Source organism: Alligator mississippiensis, chromosome 3 (genome assembly GCF_030867095.1).
Source record: "Alligator mississippiensis isolate rAllMis1 chromosome 3, rAllMis1, whole genome shotgun sequence".
In the NCBI taxonomy this organism is placed as follows: domain Eukaryota; kingdom Metazoa; phylum Chordata; order Crocodylia; family Alligatoridae; genus Alligator; species Alligator mississippiensis.
In genome coordinates, this window is record NC_081826.1 from 292477913 (window position 1) to 292496940 (window position 19028).

General features: G+C 44.3%; 1 protein-coding gene and 1 non-coding gene across 2 annotated transcripts in view; both read right to left on the reverse strand.

The window, feature by feature from the left end:
- Positions 1 to 3390: 3390 nt before the first annotated feature.
- On the reverse strand, positions 3391 to 3485 carry TRNAI-UAU (transfer RNA isoleucine (anticodon UAU)). Its single transcript has 2 exons — positions 3448 to 3485; positions 3391 to 3426 (listed from the first exon to the last, which is right to left on the reverse strand). It is a non-coding gene; the product is annotated as a tRNA-Ile (tRNA).
- A 3625-nt stretch (positions 3486 to 7110) lies between these two features.
- Positions 7111 to 19028, reverse strand: part of SETBP1 (SET binding protein 1) — a 337678-nt gene continuing 325760 nt past the window's right edge. The window contains exon 6 of the mRNA XM_019495945.2: positions 7111 to 12547. Coding sequence (XP_019351490.2) covers positions 11979 to 12547 — 569 coding nt within the window. The 3' untranslated portion in view covers positions 7111 to 11978. The remainder of the gene's footprint in view (positions 12548 to 19028) is intronic.

Here is a 19028-nt window from a genome sequence, read left to right on the forward strand (position 1 = left end):
ATCAGTGGACGGAGGTGCTGAGAGGCAGAATGGTGGAGGCAAGGGGACATGGAAGAGGGGGATCCACTGTCCCATGCTAGCACGCCATCCACCAGCCAGTCTCCTCCTCCACCACAGGCACTGCCAAAGTGGGCCAAGAGCAAGGCTTCCATGGTGGGGTCCAGAGGAACCAGACCCCACCACCAGGCAGGTAGCACTCAGGCCTTAGTGGCTGCCTATCTCGCTGAGGACATGGAGCCACTACTGCGCTACCCCTTGGCCTACTGGGCAAGCTGAAGCCAGATGTGGCAGAATCTGGCCACGGTTGTCCAGGAACACCTGTCCTGTCCACCAATCAGTGTGCCGAGCGAGAAGGTGTTCAGCATTGCTGGGGATGTTGCGACACCCCACCACATCTGCTTGGATCCTATGTTGGTGGAGCAGCTGATGTTCCTCAAGGTGAACCTCCTGCCGCTGGGGTTCCCCAAGCTCCAGGTGCAGACGGACTGAGTGCCACCCTCCTCACTCTGTCCGCACCTGTTTCCTTTTTTCATTTTTTAAAAGCCAGTTAATGCCCTGCTCTCAGCTGGAGGGGACACTCACTGCATCCCCAGCCAGCAGGGGAAGAACATGTTCCTGCTGAGCTCCCATGCCAGGATGAACTTGAAGGTGGCCTGGGGCTTTGGGGAAGGAGGAGACCCCAGGTCCTGGGCACGACCACTAAAACTGCACTCTGCCAGGGTCTGAGAGGATTGGTGGGATTGCTGGTGGTGCATCAGCCCCAGGAAATGCCAGGACCAAGGATCCCCCTGGTGAAAGGTAGGTTGGAGGTGCCACAACCTCCAGCTACCACACGCGCACACATAGTCCTGGCTGGGGAAAGCCCAGACTTGTCACGTCTTTGACAGGCCTCAGGCTTGGTGGTTGAAGTGGATTTGTGAGGCTCCAGGTGAGTTCAGCTTAGCTGCCTGGGATGCCAGCTTTCAGGTTGAAAAACCTTTTGTTAGTCTGAGTACTGAGTAAGCACCTGCAGTTGGTGTGTCTGCTGGTCCTGGATGGAAGGAATAGTTAAGAAGCGAGAGGTTGGCATGCAATGCAGGCAAGAAAGACAGTCAGTGAAAATGGAAATGGAAATGGAGGCATCAGGGGGTGAGGAACAGGCTCAGGGGAGGGGGATGTAGCAGTGCAGGTAAAAGTGCCTGGGGAGTCAGATATCCAGCAGGTTGTAGTATGTCATAAATCCAATGTCTACATCGAGTCCATGCTTTTCTGTACCTAGGAGACTAATGAAGTGAAGTTCATAGGTTCATCTGTGAAAAGTGGATTGTAAATTCCCTTTCAGGATCAGGCCTGAGAGACTGGAGATGGAGTGGTTTTTTTGAGAGAAATGTGCCCCCACAGGTAGTTGGGCGCTCTTGTCTGTGATAGATTCTGGTGTGCAGTTTGTGGGGTACTGGAGACTGTTGGCAGGTTTTGTGTTTTGAGCTGTAGGAAGTTGGTTTCTGGCGATGAGCTTAGGTTAGCGAGGTTCAGTGCTTGTTTGAATTTACAAACCACTTTTCAGAGCTAGGCCTATGAACTTCACTTCATCAGCCTCCTAGGCACAGAAACTCCTGGACTCAATAAAGAAACTGAGTGTTTTTCAACCTGAAACCTTGCTAAAATATATTTCTGTAACTATTCAGTTGGTCTGCTAAAAAACATACCAGATTAGATTTACCCAAAGAAAAGGACCTTGTCTGCCAGTGCAACACCCCTAGCATCTGAACACATCTAAGCCCCAGGGCTGGGGCAGGCAGGGAGACTTCCCTGGCAGCTGGTGAAGAAGCAGCTCCTGCAGGAAAGGAAAGAAAGGCTCTGTCACAGTTTGGCTGGTGCTACTGTGCTGCTTATTAAGTTATTACCTGTTGACATTTAAATTGGTGGACCAGGCTGAGGCTGAGGGGGAGGAGGAGGCCTCATTGCGGCACACCACTGTGTCATATAGAGGCCACAGTGTCAGTGAGGCTGTGCCTTGACACACACACAGTGTCGCCCATGTCATGAGTTTTGCTTGCAGCCTGGGGTGCAGTTTCCCAGAACCCCCTGCACCTATGTCCTTGTAAACTGGCAGGCTTCATGGCCTCAGCAGGAGCTACCATCCCTGCAGTTTTCACCCCACTGTGCCTTCACACACACACGTGACAAAAGTTTGCTTTCAAGAATTTGAGGTACAGTTTCCCAGAAACACCTGAACCTACATCCTTGAAACTTGGCAGAATGTGTGGCCTCCAAAGGGGCTACCATTCCTGCAAGGTTCATCTGAATCAGGCAAGAAATGGCGAAGTTCTAGTTGCATGCTTCTCCATGATAGCCTATGGGCGAAACGTCGAAACAGCAAAACAGCTTGACGAAATGAAAGAGAACAGGGGCTTCAAAACTCAGCGAAACACTGTCCCATTGAAATGCTGAAGCAGAACGGTGCTGTCTTGCACAGCCCTAATAAGGAGATGTGGGAACATCACAATAGGATGTAGACCAACGAGCCCTTTAAGGCCATATGCTACTTTTGATCATTTAGGAAGCTACCGCAGAACTTGCCCACTCTCCTACATCCAATTCTGATCTCACTGGGGTGTAACCTCATTGAATGAACTGTCTTCTGATGTTCCTGCCACTTTATGACTCTATACTAGATAAAAGAGGGAAATGGAGCACAGGCCCTTAGCTGCAGGTAGAGTTGAGCTGAAATTAAGATTCACAGAGTCACAGAAGTTTATGGCTGGAAGGGACCTCACAAGATCATCGGGTCCAGCCCCGCTGCTCTGGGCAGGAAAGACTTCTGGGGTCAAATAACCCCAGCAAGGTGTGCGTCCAGTCTCCTTTTGGAGATCTCCAGGGTAGGTGCCTGCACCATCCCCGCTGGGAGTTTACTCCAGTTTGGTTACATGAACCATGAAGAAGTTTTTCATTATATTCAGTCTGAAACCTTCTTGTAGGTGTTTGTGACCATTGCTCTTGGTTTTCCCCTCTGGCACTTCGGTGAATAGTCGTTCACCTAGGCCCTGATGGTCTCCCCTGATATATTTGTAAGCTGCCACCAAATCCCCCCAAAGTCTTCTCTTATCTAGGCTGAACAGTCCCATATTTGTCAGACTTTTCTTCTATGTCTTGCGCTTCAGGTTTCAAATCATGAGGGGCTCTTCTCTGGACTCTCTCAAGCATCTCCACATCCTTCTTGAAGTGCGGTGCCCAGAACTGGACGTGGTACTGCAGCAGTGGCCTCACCAATGCCAAGTAGAGTGGGAGAATAACTTACTTAGTTTTGCTTGAGATGGGGTGACACATGCCAGTGTATTGTTTGTTCTGCTAACTATACTGTAGCCTCACTGGTGGCTCATATTCATTTTTGGTCAATTATGAAAAGTTAAATGCTCCAGGTGAGGCTCGAACTCACAACCTTGGCATCACTTTCCCACAGTACTGCCTTATAAGTACCACATGCTAACCCATTGCACCACTGGAGCTTGCTTTTAAAGACCCTGAAGAACTCAAGGATCCCCTGAGGGACTGATCCTAAATGACTTCCTCAAAGGGACTCTAAGTAGAATACCATCTTAGGGTATTCAGTGATTTCAGCTGGACAAGATGATACCCCACTCTATAACCTAAAATAGGATTAAAAAACAAGTCCGTAGATGGCAAGAACTTCAAGTCAGAGTCCTCAAAAACTAAAACATGGAGCTGTGCAACATTTGGGAAAAGCAGCAAGAACAAAATGGAACTGAAAGACCTCAATTGTTCCCCATCCATGTTCCTAGGAAAGAATAGCCTCCTTGAAGGACATAAAAGAGGAAATGGATAAATTTATTGTTTGGGAAAGCATAGGGTAAGCAGAGAAGTGAACTCGTGAAAGCTTATGCAGCTTCAGTTAATCTGTAAGGTTCATTTTTATCACAGACTCACAGAAAATGAGGGTTGGAGGGAACCTCAGGAGGTCACATTTAATCCAACCCCCTGCTCAGGGCAGGACCAGCCCCAACTAGATCATCCCAGCCAAGGCTTTGCCTACACAGGTCTTAAAAACCTCCAAGGATGGAGATTTCACCACCTGCCCAGCACCATCGTCTTTCAACGCCCCCTTTAGGTAGCTGAAGGCTGTTGTTAAATCCCCCCTCAGTCTTCTCTTCTCCAGACTAAATAAGCCCAGATCCCTCAGCCTCTCCTCCTAAGTCATGTCCCCCAGCCCCTGAACCATTTTTGTTGGCCTTTGCTGCACCTTCCAATTTGTCCCCATCCTTTCTGTAGTGGGGGGCCCAAAACTGAGCACAGGACTCCAGATGTGGCCTCACCAATGCTGAATAGAGGGGAATCATTACTTCTCTTTCCCTGCTGGCAATGATCCTACCAATGCAGCCCAGGATGCCGTCAGCCTTCTTGGCAACAAGGGCACGCTGCTGGCTCATATTCAGTTAACTGTTCACTGTAACCTCCAGGTCATTTTCTGCAGAGCTGTTGGCCAGCCGGTCAGTCCCTAATCTGTACAGGCCCATGGGACCATTTTAAATGCAAGACTTTGCACTTATCCTTATTGTATCTTGCCTTCTCACCAACAGAATGGATGCATGTCCTAGTCCTTGTAGAAGAAGATAGAAAAATGAAATACATCTGTATAAATGAAGCATTTCCCACTACCTACAAGCTAAAAGTGTTTGTACAGACAGCAAAGGCCAAATATTTTTCTGTGCTTGATGGTGCATCATGGGTCTAGTAGGGGCCCTTGCACAAAACAGGGCACGTTGTATTCAACATTCCCTGTGGGATACACTGCCATTTGGTTTGCTTCACCAGAAAACACGACAATTTTTTGCTGATGTAAAAGATCCACAAAGAGAAGAACCATATGATCAGAGATTAAAAGCAAGTTTAGAAAGAGCCAGAAGTGCTAATCTAACACTGAATAAGCAAAAAAGGTAAATTCTGTAAAATGGAAACAACGGAAGCAAAAGGAACCTGGCAGGGTGTGCAAGTTGGGGCCATTACCAGCACGCCTGCTGCAACAACAGAAAGAAAGGGGGACAGAGATCCCTTGGGACAGTGAACTAGATTGGGAAAATTTTGCCTGAACCAACAAACTTACCATGCCAAGCTGGGGAGTCCTCAAACATGCCATGCTGCTGCTCTGTGCAGGATGCCTCCTGAGCCAGAAGCTGCTTCATTGTGGTCACACAACACTCTAGGTCAGCTAATTAGCACAGCTGAGTGACAGTGGCCATTAGCCTATCCTCTGCTAATTAACTTGAGTACAGAACCATGTGGTTCTCAGGTTTCGGCGGCAGGATGAGGGGACTGTGATTGGGCACAGCAAGTTTGCCTTGATAATACTACTGTGCAAATATATCTAATTCATATAGGACCAAATCTACCTAAAGAGTTAATTAAAGAACCAGCAGTCCTGAGGTAGTCTGATCACATGTACCAAACTCAGTTGTCCAAAGATGCCTTTCCTGAGGATCTGAGCATGGACTTTTTTACAGCAGAATGATGTAAATTGGAGACTTGAGGCTTTTATGTATGTAACAAAAGATGAAAGCAAGAACACATTTTGGAAACTGATGCTAGTCACCAGGGACTTGCTGGTGTAGGAAGAGAGAAATAAAGTAACTCCCCTACATCCCAATAGATAGCTAGCTAGATAGATATAGATACATCTGTATTGATATAGATATAGATAGATCTATCTATTAATATGATGTAGGGTTCTGCAAACTGCTCCAGCTTCATGAACATTACATTGTATGCATCTATGCAGGGAATAATGGCCTCACGCAAGACTGGCATAAGAAGAGGTAGCCATGGTTGTATGGGATAGATACAGCTCACAAAAGAGAGAAGGCCTCTTCTTCAGATTTCAAAAGTGAAGGAGATAAGTGACACCGAGTCAGCTGCCAGCCCAAGAAAGCCTAAGACAGGCCATAACCGCAGTAAGTTGAGCTGGTTGTGCTCTAAGACATGGCAATGCTTGGAAGTATTGATGCTTGATGATAGTGGTGCTGAGGTCTCAGAAGAGACCTAAAGGTTCCTGTGACAGGGCATATGTTAAGAAGCCAGTTGAATAGTGTTAGCTGGTTGTTTATTTGCATTTAAACCATGTCATTACATTCATGTTGGTGTTAATTGTCATTGTTGTATTAATTGGGGATGGAGACACAGGGGACTGTACCCACCAGATTGAGTTGGAACCAGTTCTGTTGTGCAGAGGCTAATACTTCCTAAGGAAGCTCACACAGAAGTCAGGCGCTGAATGAAGAGGACTGTTGTTGGTTCCTTGACTCTGAGTAATTTCTGAACAACACAAATTGGGGCCTCATTTGCATTCAGCTTCTATCTCACAGGAAAAACACCACAGCAGGGCACACTAGGGAAGAAATATCCCTGGGGAGCCTCACGTGAAGATCTTAGCGCACCATCCTCTAAGCAGAACACTTCCATGCACAATGCTGCTGAGTCCTCTGCAAAGCTGGTGGATCCTTAGTATTCAGCCCAGGTCCGGTGTAATGGGTGGTGAGACAGGACCCGTCACACCAGCCCGCAGGTTCCTTTCCATAGCTAGTTTATGTCAGTGCAGCTGAATGGATGCAAGCTATGGTAAGAGTCCATGGAGAACATAATACATCCCATGCTGTATTATTTGCACTACCAGCGATCCCTGGGGTGGAAAGTATGAGGATATACATTTACCTGGCTCTACCCCAATGCTGCCCAATCCTTCCCTGATTTCCTGGTCTCTTCTACTTCCTCCAAAGAGCACAGCAGGAATACTCCTTGTGGTTGGTACGTACAGTTATTCCCACCCTGACGAGTGTCTTGGGCCACAGTTTGGGCCATAGGCTTTTCCACGTGATAGTCATATGAAAAGCTTTACAGACACAAATTATGAAGTCTCCTTGGAAAACAAGCCCCATCGCACTTAAAAAAAAAAAACTTTTGAGGACATTCTGGGGAAAAATCCCCCCCCAGAAATGAAGCATGTTTTTCTACATTACCATAAAGAGGGTTGGTGAGTGCACGGCATTAGTATCCCAAAAGCTATTAAACTCCTTAGTGATGTGAAACAGATGGAAAATAAGACAAAAGAATTCACAACTCATGTTAGACTGAATTGAATTCCTTTAATTTCACACAATGAATAACATATGAATAGGATTAACTTTTTTTTTTTTCTTTTTTAGTTAAGTGCTCTATACTGTGCTAACCTGATTTGGTAGCGAAAAGACTGAGCTTTGTTTTAGAAAAAAATGTTTAAAAACCAACATCTAAGATCATGAAGGAGCATGACATTAAAGCATGCCAGATGTATCTAAGCCTCAAATAACATCAAGTCCATATCCATTTTTAAATGTACAAAAATGCTTCATGAATAAAAACTGTTACAAAAAGAACATTTCAAACAATGTACAAGTTTTTTTTTCTTGCCTCTATATTCAATAAAATACAAATACATTTTTTGCTCTAAAATATGTTTACATACAATCAAAGTAGAACATGCAAATTACACTTTAAAAAAGGCTTTTAAAAACCACTTATGAATACAAACTAAAAATTAGCCAGCACGACTTATAGAACAATCTTGTGCCCCATTCGTTTGATTTTTTTAATTTTTTTTTGAAATACAGTATATACATATTTAACACTTCATGTGCATTTATTATTTAAGAAATAGATTAAAAAAATAAAGAAAAAGGAAAGTAAAACAAACCAACATGGGACTGAACTGCTTCCCCATGTTGTCCAATTGGCAGCTCTTCTCAGGTTTTTTACGATTTTTTTTCGCTTTTTTTTTCTTTTTTTTTCTTTTTTTCCCGTTTTCTATTTAGTGTTTTATACAACCTAGTCAGGCATCATAAGGAGATCTCAGATATGTTTCCTTTGTTGAAATGTGCTTCTAATTGTCTCAGAACTGCTGCACCCCAGATTTTGGATGAGATGGAAGGAAGAGGCATTGCATCTTGGTTTTCCCCATCCAGGAAAGCATCCCCCCTACCCTTTTTTTCCCCAACAAAAATACTACTTAGACGTGCTTTATCGCTTTCCTGGATCAGGGCCTGTGAAAATAAGAGTTGGGGAGATCCTCATACATAGAACACGAATTATTATTCATTATTGTTTGTATTGCTGTAGCACTTGAGAGCCTCAGTCATGGGCCAGGACAGCATTGTTCTAGGTGCTGTACAAACAATATCACCATACAAACACAGTAGTCTACATCAATGGTCTGAAATACTATTGTCCACTGGGGGTATAATGGGCCGTGCTGTTGAATAACCCAGTATTATTACTGTTGTCGGTTTTTTCTACGTGCCCCAAAGCATGTAAGAAATTTCACAGAAAATGTAACGTGGAAGGGCTCGTGGAACTGGCAATTGATAGCTGACATTTTCTGTGACACAAGCTATTTCTCCCTCCTCCCACCAGCGTCCTCTTTTTCCTTGTTTTATACAGTCAGTCCTTAGAAATGTGTTGTGAGACTCTAGACAGCTCCTCAGTAAATCTTCATAGTGGGCTGGGGAAAAAAAAATATCAAAAAGCTCATTACTGGAATATTGTTGGGTAATAAACTGCAGGAGTGGGATTTTAGCCTTAAGCCCTAAAACTAAATCCTTTATGATCTGCATGTAGTACATCGCCTTATAATATTATTCTGTCAGCAACTTGCTTATCATATTTATAGACTATGCAACATGCAGAAGACAAATTCTGAGTGCCATCTAACAATATTTTCAGCCTGCTTTCATACAAATTAACATGCTAATCTGCCTGTCAGACAAAATCTGCTGCATTGTGCTGTCATTTGGACAAACAACCCCCGCTGGATCATAATATCCTTGCCTCCTAGCATGTTCCTTTGCAGGCTCCCACTGTGGAAAAGAAACCTTGGGTCAGGTGAGTCACAGTCCACCTTTCTTAGATGGCTTGTCCCCGTAAACTCTTTGAACGCTACTCTTATGTCTCTAAGAACAAATGGTATGCATAATCTTATCCAGAGCGCTTGTTGCATGCTGCAATTCTTGAGTGTAGATGACTTTCTGCATGTGGGGAGGATGATGGGTAATACCTCCTTGAGAAAGGGGCTGCATTGGTTCCATTCAGTCGCTAAGACGAGGGCAATGGGCCAGGTCTCAGGGCAAACCCTCAACCTCACAACCTATGCCCACTCGGGCACCTCAAGCCATAAGTTGACTCTACACTCTGACAGCTCAAGGGAGACTGCGTTTTGCATTGATTAAGCTACAGATGCGCACCCAAAGGTAGAATAGTGCCCATTCCGCCTTTTTCTCCAGTTTCTACACTTCCCATGCTAGCGGGGAACGAGAACGTTGTGACTGCGGATCAATATTTGCTGTAGTTTGGATTAATCATGTACCCAGACAACTTGAACCCACATTGTTCTTGCATTTAAAGAGACACTGGGTGCATCTACATAAGACACGTACTGCGCGGTAGCCTAATAACACTGCGCAGTAGCGTGTTGGTCAAAATCTGTGCTAATAATCTACTGAGCAGTGTTATTAGGCTACTGCACAGTAAGCGTCACAAAAAACCGTGTGCTGATGCTACTGCACAGTAACTGTAGGTACTGCGCGTTTAGTTAGTACTTTGTTAAACACGTACTAAACTAAATGCACAGTAACTACCGCACATTAATGAACATGTAGATGTGCCTACTGTCAACTCGTTTCAGGCCCAAAGGGGAGGAAAAAAGGACTCCATTATAAATGAAATTCTAAGAAACAACCTTCCTAGGGTGTGGGGGATTTCAACAATTCTTTGCAGCACTGTGACAGCGGCCAGTGAACCAGTGTCAATTCACAAGGACTAAAAGGAAAACTTGATTGTAATTGAAGGAGACCAGTCTATATCTAAGCTGCATTAATCAAGGAAAAAAAATATAGCAAATGAGTATTATAAATGGTGCAAAACAAATCAGGAACAAAATTCCAGGGCCCCTCTCATTAGCTTTAATGAGATTTTAACTAAGTTAGGATCACAAGATTTGCCCCTAGATTAAAAAAAAATAAAAAATGCAATCATCTTTAATAAGGTAAGGTGCTATAACAGAAGTTAGGAAAAATAAGTCTTTAAAAATAATGAGTTTTATGTTTACAGTGTCCCTTTAACACCATAGTCTTGATATGATTTTGTAAATAAATAAAAGAAAAGAAACACTTTCTTTATTTGTGGGGACTTTTTTTTTTTTTTTTTTTAGTGTCGTGCTATTTGCAATTTCCTTGGCAATACGCCAGCTCAAAGATTCCTCGGAAAAGGGAATAGCAGTTAGCTTGTGAATGCTTAAATAATTCTGCTCTCTGCTCTCTAGCTGGGATATCCTCAACCCTCCTTCCCCCAGTTTTAATACCAGTCTTGCCATGCCAGGTGTTCACTGTCTTGGAGGAATTAAAAAAATAAAATCAAGGCAAAAGTACCTATTTCAAATTTCAACAGCTGACTTTTTAAAAGCATTATTACTGCAATGGAATAGCTTCATGTTCAGTCTTAGATAATTTCTTTTTTTTTAACTGGGCTGTGGAAATGGAGATCGGATATTTTATCCAAGCTAAAATCAATGGCTAACGTACAACTTGAATGAGAAATGTACAATTTAAACTGACCATTTAAAGAGACGATTTGTCACACACAGTTTGCATCCATGCAGACTGATATCTTTATACTTACATTATGTACAAAAAAAAAAAAAAATCTTTTTAGTTTAAGGCAACCACAACTTGGAGAACTTGTCCAAAGTGGCATTAATACAATTGCAGTGGTGATACCCTTTGAACATTTTTTTATTTTTCAGATAAGAACACTTATTCCTTTTTTTTAAGAAATAATTGCCAAGAAATAACCTATTTTCATATGGTTTTATTTTCTGTATTTTTAAACAATCTACTTTAACTCTTCTCTTTTAAAAGAACATACCAAGGCATTGTTACCCATTTGGATCCAAACCTGCAACCGTTCTGTACCTGGGTTTCCCACTGCTTTCAGTGAGAGTTGCAGAACCGAGTTGCAGAAGTTTGGGTCCTATCTTTCTTTTCTGTCCTTTTTTTTTGGTGATTTTGTCCTTGTTTACTATATAATTCTATTCCCCAGAAGTATCTGGCTGTTCTCTACTGATATGTACCAAGCATCAAAGCAACTTGGTTGACTGGCGACTCCTTTGATGTGCCACTAAGAATGCCAAGTTGCTTAGTAGAATATCCATTTACACCTTATGTTAAACACTATGCTATTCCATCATTCCTTGGGATAGCACTCGCAACGAGTGTTTGTGTGCATGTAAGGCTGTACTTGTATATTGCCTGTGCTGCTAGTTGTTGTAACTAGGCAAGTAACTGAGGAAAAAAAAAAGTGTAGTTATAGTAGGACTCAGGCCATTGGTTAAATGATGCCCCCAAGGCCCGACAGGTATATAAAAACAAAAACAAAACAAAAACAAAAAAACAAAAAAAAACAAGAATTCAAACAGATCATAACCAAGATCACAATTTAGGAAAATACACTATTTTTACAGTGATTTCTACTATAATATGGTTACTCTTAGTTTCACCTGGCCCACCAAACAAAATCAGAGTCGAGTATGCAGCTCTAAAGATAATGTTCAGTTACTTACTGAGAAGACGACCTTCCACTTCAAGGGATGAGAACAGCAATGCTGAGATGCTGATTTGATTTGGAAACTCTGCAAAGCAGATGGTCTGGCTAACTTTGACAACCCCCACCCCGCCACCCCCCGTCCCCGTTTTCCCCCTAAGGGCTAGTGCCAAAGACAACAACAATGATGATGATGATTGGTCAATTCTCTCTGAATGGTTACGGCTGCCATGCTACTGAAAAGAAGAGGGAGTCTGTTGCTGCAGCAGGTGTCAAGTGGAGCCTGCACCCCTTACACACTTCACCGTGTGTCAGTCCTGAAGCGTCCAGCACCTGGTACTGGCATTTGACTGAGTGTGTCTGTACTAGGGAAGGGCTTCGCTTTCGCTTCCTCTAGCTTTCCGATGCCTTTTCACTTTCACCTCCTCCTCCTCCTCATGCTGCTGCTGCTGTGGCTTGTTTTTTCTCTTTCCAACTCTGGGAGTCCGGGGAGGAGGTGGGGGAGGAGGTGGCGGGGGTGGCGGTAGGGGAGGGGGAGGCGGCGGGGTTTCCCGAGCCATGTGTATTACAGCCTCGATGGTGGCCATGATTGTATCTTGAGTGGCTGCTTGTTCCAATATTAAAGGATTCAGTGTGGGTCTCTGACCTCTTTTGCTGGGAAGGTCAATGCATTTTTCCAGAACGGGCATTTGGTCTCTGGAGTCTTCGTCGAATGAAAGAGGTTGCTTCCTGGGACGTCCTCTCCTCTTCTTGACGAAGTTATTGCCTGTCTTTGATTGTCTCTGCAGCCGCTTGGCTTTCAGGATTTTGTTCACGTGATCCAAGTTCTTTTTTGTGGACAGGATCTTGGTGTAGTTGCACATCTTGCGCACCTCGCACTGGATTGCTTCGATTTCACGGCGCTTGAATCTTTTCTTCAGTGGTGGGCTGGCCGCTGGGGATGGGAAAGAGAGAGAAATAGGGATTGTTAAAGCAAAAATGAATGGAAACTGTGCCTCTCCTTTCTCATTTAGTCCCAGAAAGAGCAGGTGTTTTAAAACACATGGCAAATAGGGCAGAATACAATTACCAGTGAAGATTTCAGAGACAGGAAAGCTTACAGGAAGGAACAATGAAGAAAGGATGAGGCTATGACTATCAGGGTAGAGACAGCTCTAGACAAATCATTCTTACCAATATATTGCCAGGGTAGCTACAGGCCGTTAGAGTCCTGTCTACAAATTGCTGCCAAGGATATATGCCCTACTTGTGTTGGCTCTTGAGCAACCTGTTGGGTTGTACTACTGTATACCTGGGAGTGCCAGGGTAAAGCATACCCACTATATCCATGCATGCTAATGTTGAAGCACATCTGTCATACCCATGCATGCCAACTCCCCAAAAGGGGCAATGGCAGCCTTAGAGTGGCTCTGAGTACATGCCCTATGATGCTCTCAGACCTTCTGTCTTGATCTCAGACCTACTGGCATGTCATCAGGGCCATTTCCTCATTTGGGGCATTTGGTACGTGTGTGGGCAAAGCAGTGTGGGTCCTGAATGCAGCACAGAGGTAGTGCAGACAAGTCCAAAGACTTTTTGTCACTAAAGTTTCATAGTGGCCATAACCCAACCCTGCTGCTGTAACCTAAAGGAGAGCTCTCTTCCCTTGCTCCCATGGCTTTTGGTGGGGACTCCAGAATAGAAGTGCCAGGTGGGTTTAACATGCTACCTATGTGCAGGACTGATCACATGTGATAGACTGCCCAAATCCTGTCTTGCCTTCATTCTGAACTTTAATAGCCTATGTAGCATCCCTTGAAGTGGGAAAGAAACAGAAACTGGTTGTAATGAATATAAATAGGATTTGCTAGGGAACAGAGACAAATCTCTTGTGGTTTGAACTGCCTCCCAAAGTCCTTTATTTGATTTAAGCTTGAGTTGGTTTCTACTTCCCTACTGTATATAGATGGCAGTTTCTAGGCACATATGTAGCATTTACCGCACTTACACACAGGTAGCAATTCAGCTTCCCTAGCAGTGTGGATGTGTAAGCATGTATACAGAGACTGCGTGCCATAAGCGCTGTATGGACCAGGAACGCACGCCCATTCTGGATGTATCTGGATCTAAGCTCACCAAAACAGTGCTGGCGAGGGGAAAGGATAATGCCTGGCTTGTGATGTCATGCATCCACATTGTACTAGGAAGTTAGAGACACAGGTTTAAACCCCTCTTTGAGGGACGGGGTGGCGCTTGAACCTAGGTCTCCAGCTTCCTGAGCAACCTAACCTATCCTATCCTGAATATTAATGTTGGGGCTAAAACGTGGGAGGGTCCTCTTCCTTTCATTTGCCTGAAATGTGTTTCTTCCAGCTCCATTTCTGTGATCCAGACACAGGTGTGCATCCAGATTGGGGGTGTGTGTGTGCAGTCACAGGCCTGCCCAGCCAGGCTATAACCTAGGGCACATATTCAGTCTATGCATCTCTACTGCAGGGGAAATATCAGTGCCTATTGCAGAAATGCCAAAAACATCACTGGCACAGCTGGAAAGCTGGCACAGCCATTTCGATGCAAAAAGGGGAGTTGAATTCTAGCTCTGCTCGTGCTCCTTAATATCATCCCCCTAAATATTAGCTGGAACTCAACAGTCATAAAAAGTATTTCAATGGACTTTGAATCAAGGTCTTACTCTGATTCAGACCACTGTCATTTAAATCAGAGCCAGGTCCAAAGTAGCCAAGGCTCTTGCCAAGGTTGCAGTGAGTCACTGTCAGAGCCGAGGACAACTCAACCGTTCTTGGCTCCCAGTCCTTTGCACAGGACACTAGACTTTGCTCGTCTTGCTTAAATTGTTTAATTGTTCTTTGCTGGACCTAGCATCTGTTCCTAGTTTGGAACCTGCACACTGATTACAAGTGACTAGTCCTTGGTGAGTGAAACACAATGTATTAATTTTGCTATTGAAACGACTTGTGCTCCCCTTTCGTTCCCAACATATCAGTTCTGCACTGACGGAAAAGAAATGATGTAGTTCAGGATTTTTTTTCAGTAAAGAATAAAACATCTCCCACTAAATTAACCTCAGTCCACTTCCACTTGCAAACTTAATTTACACCTGACTGTCAAGCAGTCATTTGGGTTTGAAATCCTTGAAGTTTCAGAAGCAGCCAAGATTTCTAGAAAGGTTCATTTGGGGGTTATCACTCCCTTCATGGCTAACAGCCCAATCCTTCTAGCAGTAGTTTAAAAGAAAGTTGCTATTTTAGCATTTTCTGTAGATAACCGGGAGCAGTCAAGTGGCAGAAACTCTCTTTGCTCACTACGGGATATGACAATTTCAGACTAGAAAACTCATTTACCATCTTCCCCTTCTGGAGAATATAAATTATTGGCTCATATGCCACCATGTTGCTTGGAGCCTGCAAAGAGCTTGCGTAAACAAATCCAAGTTACAATGAAAGAAGTAGGAGTGAGTCATAAACAAAACACAGACATATGCTCTCATATAAATAAAGACCTGGATGGCCAACTTCCCAAAATCTGGCTTTCATTAATTACAAAACAAAATATATTTTCCATATGTAACTCTCTCCCCCCACCAGAAAGGGAGAGAGGAAGGGAAGTTGCTTACAGTTTCTGACTCACGGAGGACAAAAGAAAAGAGAAATGCACTCGTTTTGGTACCAAACATAGAAAGAGGAGAGATGAAATTCTCTAGAAAATCCAATTAATTGTACAACATTCCTTGCAAGTATTTGAGGCCCCCTTAAAAAGTGGGCAGTAAGAAATGTAAGGCTGAATGGAACAAGCTGGTACAAGGTGGTATTTTATTTCCTGGACATCAAGGCACATGGTCGAGGTCACGAGTGCCAAGGGTGACATCCTTATCACATGGTAAGGGCCAGGGTCAGCTGGCTCCAGTGCTTACAATTACATCTTCCCATCCCGTCTCAATCATGAGTCAGGCCCACAAAATCATGGGATTGGCTTCAAATTATGAGGGTTTTCATTTTTGAAATAACACATTTTGAATACACTTTTTATTTGCTTTCTGGTTTTTGTACTTTGGGGATATATTATAACCATGTTTTCAAGCTTTCCTCTGCAACCACAAGGACCAGAAACAGATTTTTTTCAAGAAACAAAAGCTGGGATGCTTGGGTAATCACAAAACTGTGGAAGCAGTGTATTTAAAACTATAAAATCATGAAATCTAGCATCACTTTCCCTACCCCCACACCTTTTTTTTTTTTTACATGGATGTAAGATATAACAATAACCAAACATTTGAAAATATTAGTAGGCCTTTTACCAGCCATCTATCAATGACTTAACCCAGCACTTGATTTCTGACTATCCCACCCTTCCTTCACTAGAGTTATTTCGGAAGTCGTCTGTTCAGCCACTGAACTGAGCTCATTCCTGTCCTATCAGAAGCATTATGGGTGTCCCCAAAAAGAAGATGTCTGACACCATCCTCAGCTTTTCTCCCCCTTATATTGGGTGAAGTCCCTTTGGAGGATGTGATGTTTGTCTCTGGTATGGACTGTGTAGTGGCTAACTTGGTAGGCCGATGCCCACATTGGGCCTGTTTACCCTGGCTTTTTGCAGCACCTGTGAAACCCATTGTGACCATGCCTGGTACTTGCTCCCATTCTGTGCCCAACAAATCCCAGAAATGAGGCTATGCAGTTCTCCCAGAGCAGAGGTGAGCAATTAGGGCTGTACAAAATGGGTCCTATTCAATTCGGATTTGGATTCGGCTCGAATCAGGAACAGTGATTCAATCCCTTGATTTGGATCACTGTCCCTGATTCGATTCGGCCAAATCTGAATCTGAAGATTCGATGCTGATTCGGTGAATCAGCAATTCGGACACAGGCACAGCTTTAAAAGTTTTTTCTACATACCTTGAAGTAGCGGGCATGGTTTGTGACCGCTGTGATGCTAGGGCACATGGAACATCCCACAGGAGTGCGGGGAGGGGGCCTCCATGTACTCGGCAGTGAACCCGGATGTGGACCGGAAGTATTTCCGGTCCACTTCCAGGTCTACTGGGGAGCAGCTGGGGGCCCCCCCCTGCCCCCTACCAGCTCAGGGATTGGCTGCAGGGGGACCCCGGGTGCCCCACCTGGACCCAGGAGGTACCAGTCACTGAGCCAAGGAAGACTGGGGGGGGGGGACGCTGTGCGATCTCCAGTGGACCAGGAAGTGGACTGGAAGTGCTTCTGGTCCACTTCTGGGTCTGCTGCTGAGCATGCTCAGGAGCACCCCACACTCCTGTGGGACACTTCATGTGCCCCAGCATCGCAGTGCTCATGAGCTGCCTGGTACCTAGAGGTACGTAGAAAAAACATTTAAAGCTGTGTCTAAGGCCGAATCACTGAATCCCTCCAATTCAATTCAGAGAGATTAAAGGGTCCTCTGATTCAATTCAGATTTGGAGATTTGGCCACCGAATTGGGCCGAATCTCCACTAAACTGAATCAGGAACCGAAGCTTCACACATCCCTACTGAGCACGTGCCAGCAAGTACACCTGAGACACAGCCCATGAGACGCACTAAGCACACATTTGGCCCCTTATTCATCCAGACACAGTGCCTCACCTGGGGGAACTGGCGAGCATGGAGTGGGTGGGGATGCTTCAAAGAAGAGCTCTAGGGCCCAGCATCAAGGTAGAATAGGTCTGCCCCTTCTCTTTGCATGCTATCATTTTCTCCCATCTGCAAGCATACTTCTGTTCTGGTTTACTTTTGTAAATATATTGAGATTATTCAGGCTGCCCATGAAATGGTGCCAGTAATATCTTTACCCTTTCTACCTGGTAAACCATTGAGCTGGCAAGACAAATACAGCATATGAACTGGGTGGATATTCTAGCAACGATAAGCATGGATCTCCTTAATGTTCCAGGCCTATTTTACTTTTTCAAGTCAAGCTACCTTTTTGGGGGTCTGGAGGAAGTTTGCAAGTATTTTATGTGAGGCATAGTCGAGACATTTGAAGGAAAGATTTGATGAGGTATGTATATATATATCAATACATCAAATACAATTGCCAAAATGCGAAGTGAGCCATTATGTGTTATCGACTCATCTGGAAGCCCTCAGTGAGCAAACTGCAGTATGTAATGTTTTCATATTGCCAGACAGTGTGTTGTGCAACATTTGAGCTGGAAAAAAAAAACTTGAGCAGTGGTCTATTATATGAGTTAAGCTCTCCAATTTTATCCAAATAAATCTGCCTGAACCTTGGACCCAGGGTGATTAGCATTCGCATTTGGGTTCAGCCGTTCTTTAGGTATCCTATTTCCTGTATTTACTTTACATGTCACACATGAGCATTTTGTAAGAGGAGGAACATTTTCTTCCAGTTTCTACACACATAACTCACCCCGCACTTGTGAGGATGGGGAGGGGCAATAGTAATCTCTCTTCTGTGTGCGGGCCCAGGGAGGAAGCTGTAGCATCCAAAGGACTGGCACAGCATGAACCTTGCCCCTGAGCAAGAAGCATGACCTTCTTCAGCTCCCACAGGCAGTGCACTGCTCCCCTGGAGGCCTGAATCAAACCCATCAAGTGCACTGACATCTCAGATAGATGAACAGGAACAAACACGGGAAGAGCCAGCCTGTACCTTCATTCTACTTCTGTGCTCAACTCAACCTTTTTTAAAGCTTTTAAATGATTTGGTAAGACCCTGTCTACCTGCCTCAAACCACAGTCTCTACTCAACTTACAACCGCTCCATGTCAGCCTCCTATTGTCCTCCTCTCCTTGCTTGCTTTGGGAAGATGACGATGGGCAACAATGCCACTGCTTCTCAAACATGGAGTCATCTCAGCTGGGCTTACAGAGAATTTGAATTCAGCACCAGCAAAGGGCAGTGGGGAAGTGTCTGAGGACATCCTCGCAAGAGGAAATGCCCAAAGACTTGGAGGTGGGGGGTGGAGAAGAACTTCTTCTGCTATGAAGAAAACCGTTGAAAAGGAACAGATGGAAGGATTCAGGCATCAGTGAAGTGATACCAGGATGAAAGCCTTTGGGAAGACTTCCAAGCTCCCTCCTGAAAGATCATTACAGGCCATAAGTTAAGAGCTCTGGCCTTTTGATGGGTTTGTCATAGTGAGCGCCCCCTCTCAAAGTATGGATAATTTGGATAGACATCTTCCATAAGATAGGAACCCAGGTGTCTACCCAGAACCAACAGAGACACCTCTGCACAAATAATGTTTTACCCTGTGCAAATACTCTGATTCAGATGCGGCCCCTTGAAATATTCTGTAGAGTCACTGATCCCTCAAACTGACTCCGTCATTTCCTCTCCCATTGCATACGGCAACCCCAACTGGCTGCATCAATTGAACACACAAGGACTTTTAAAAAGAAGCAGTTCCAACCAATACTACCCTTAAAACATTTTTTCACACAT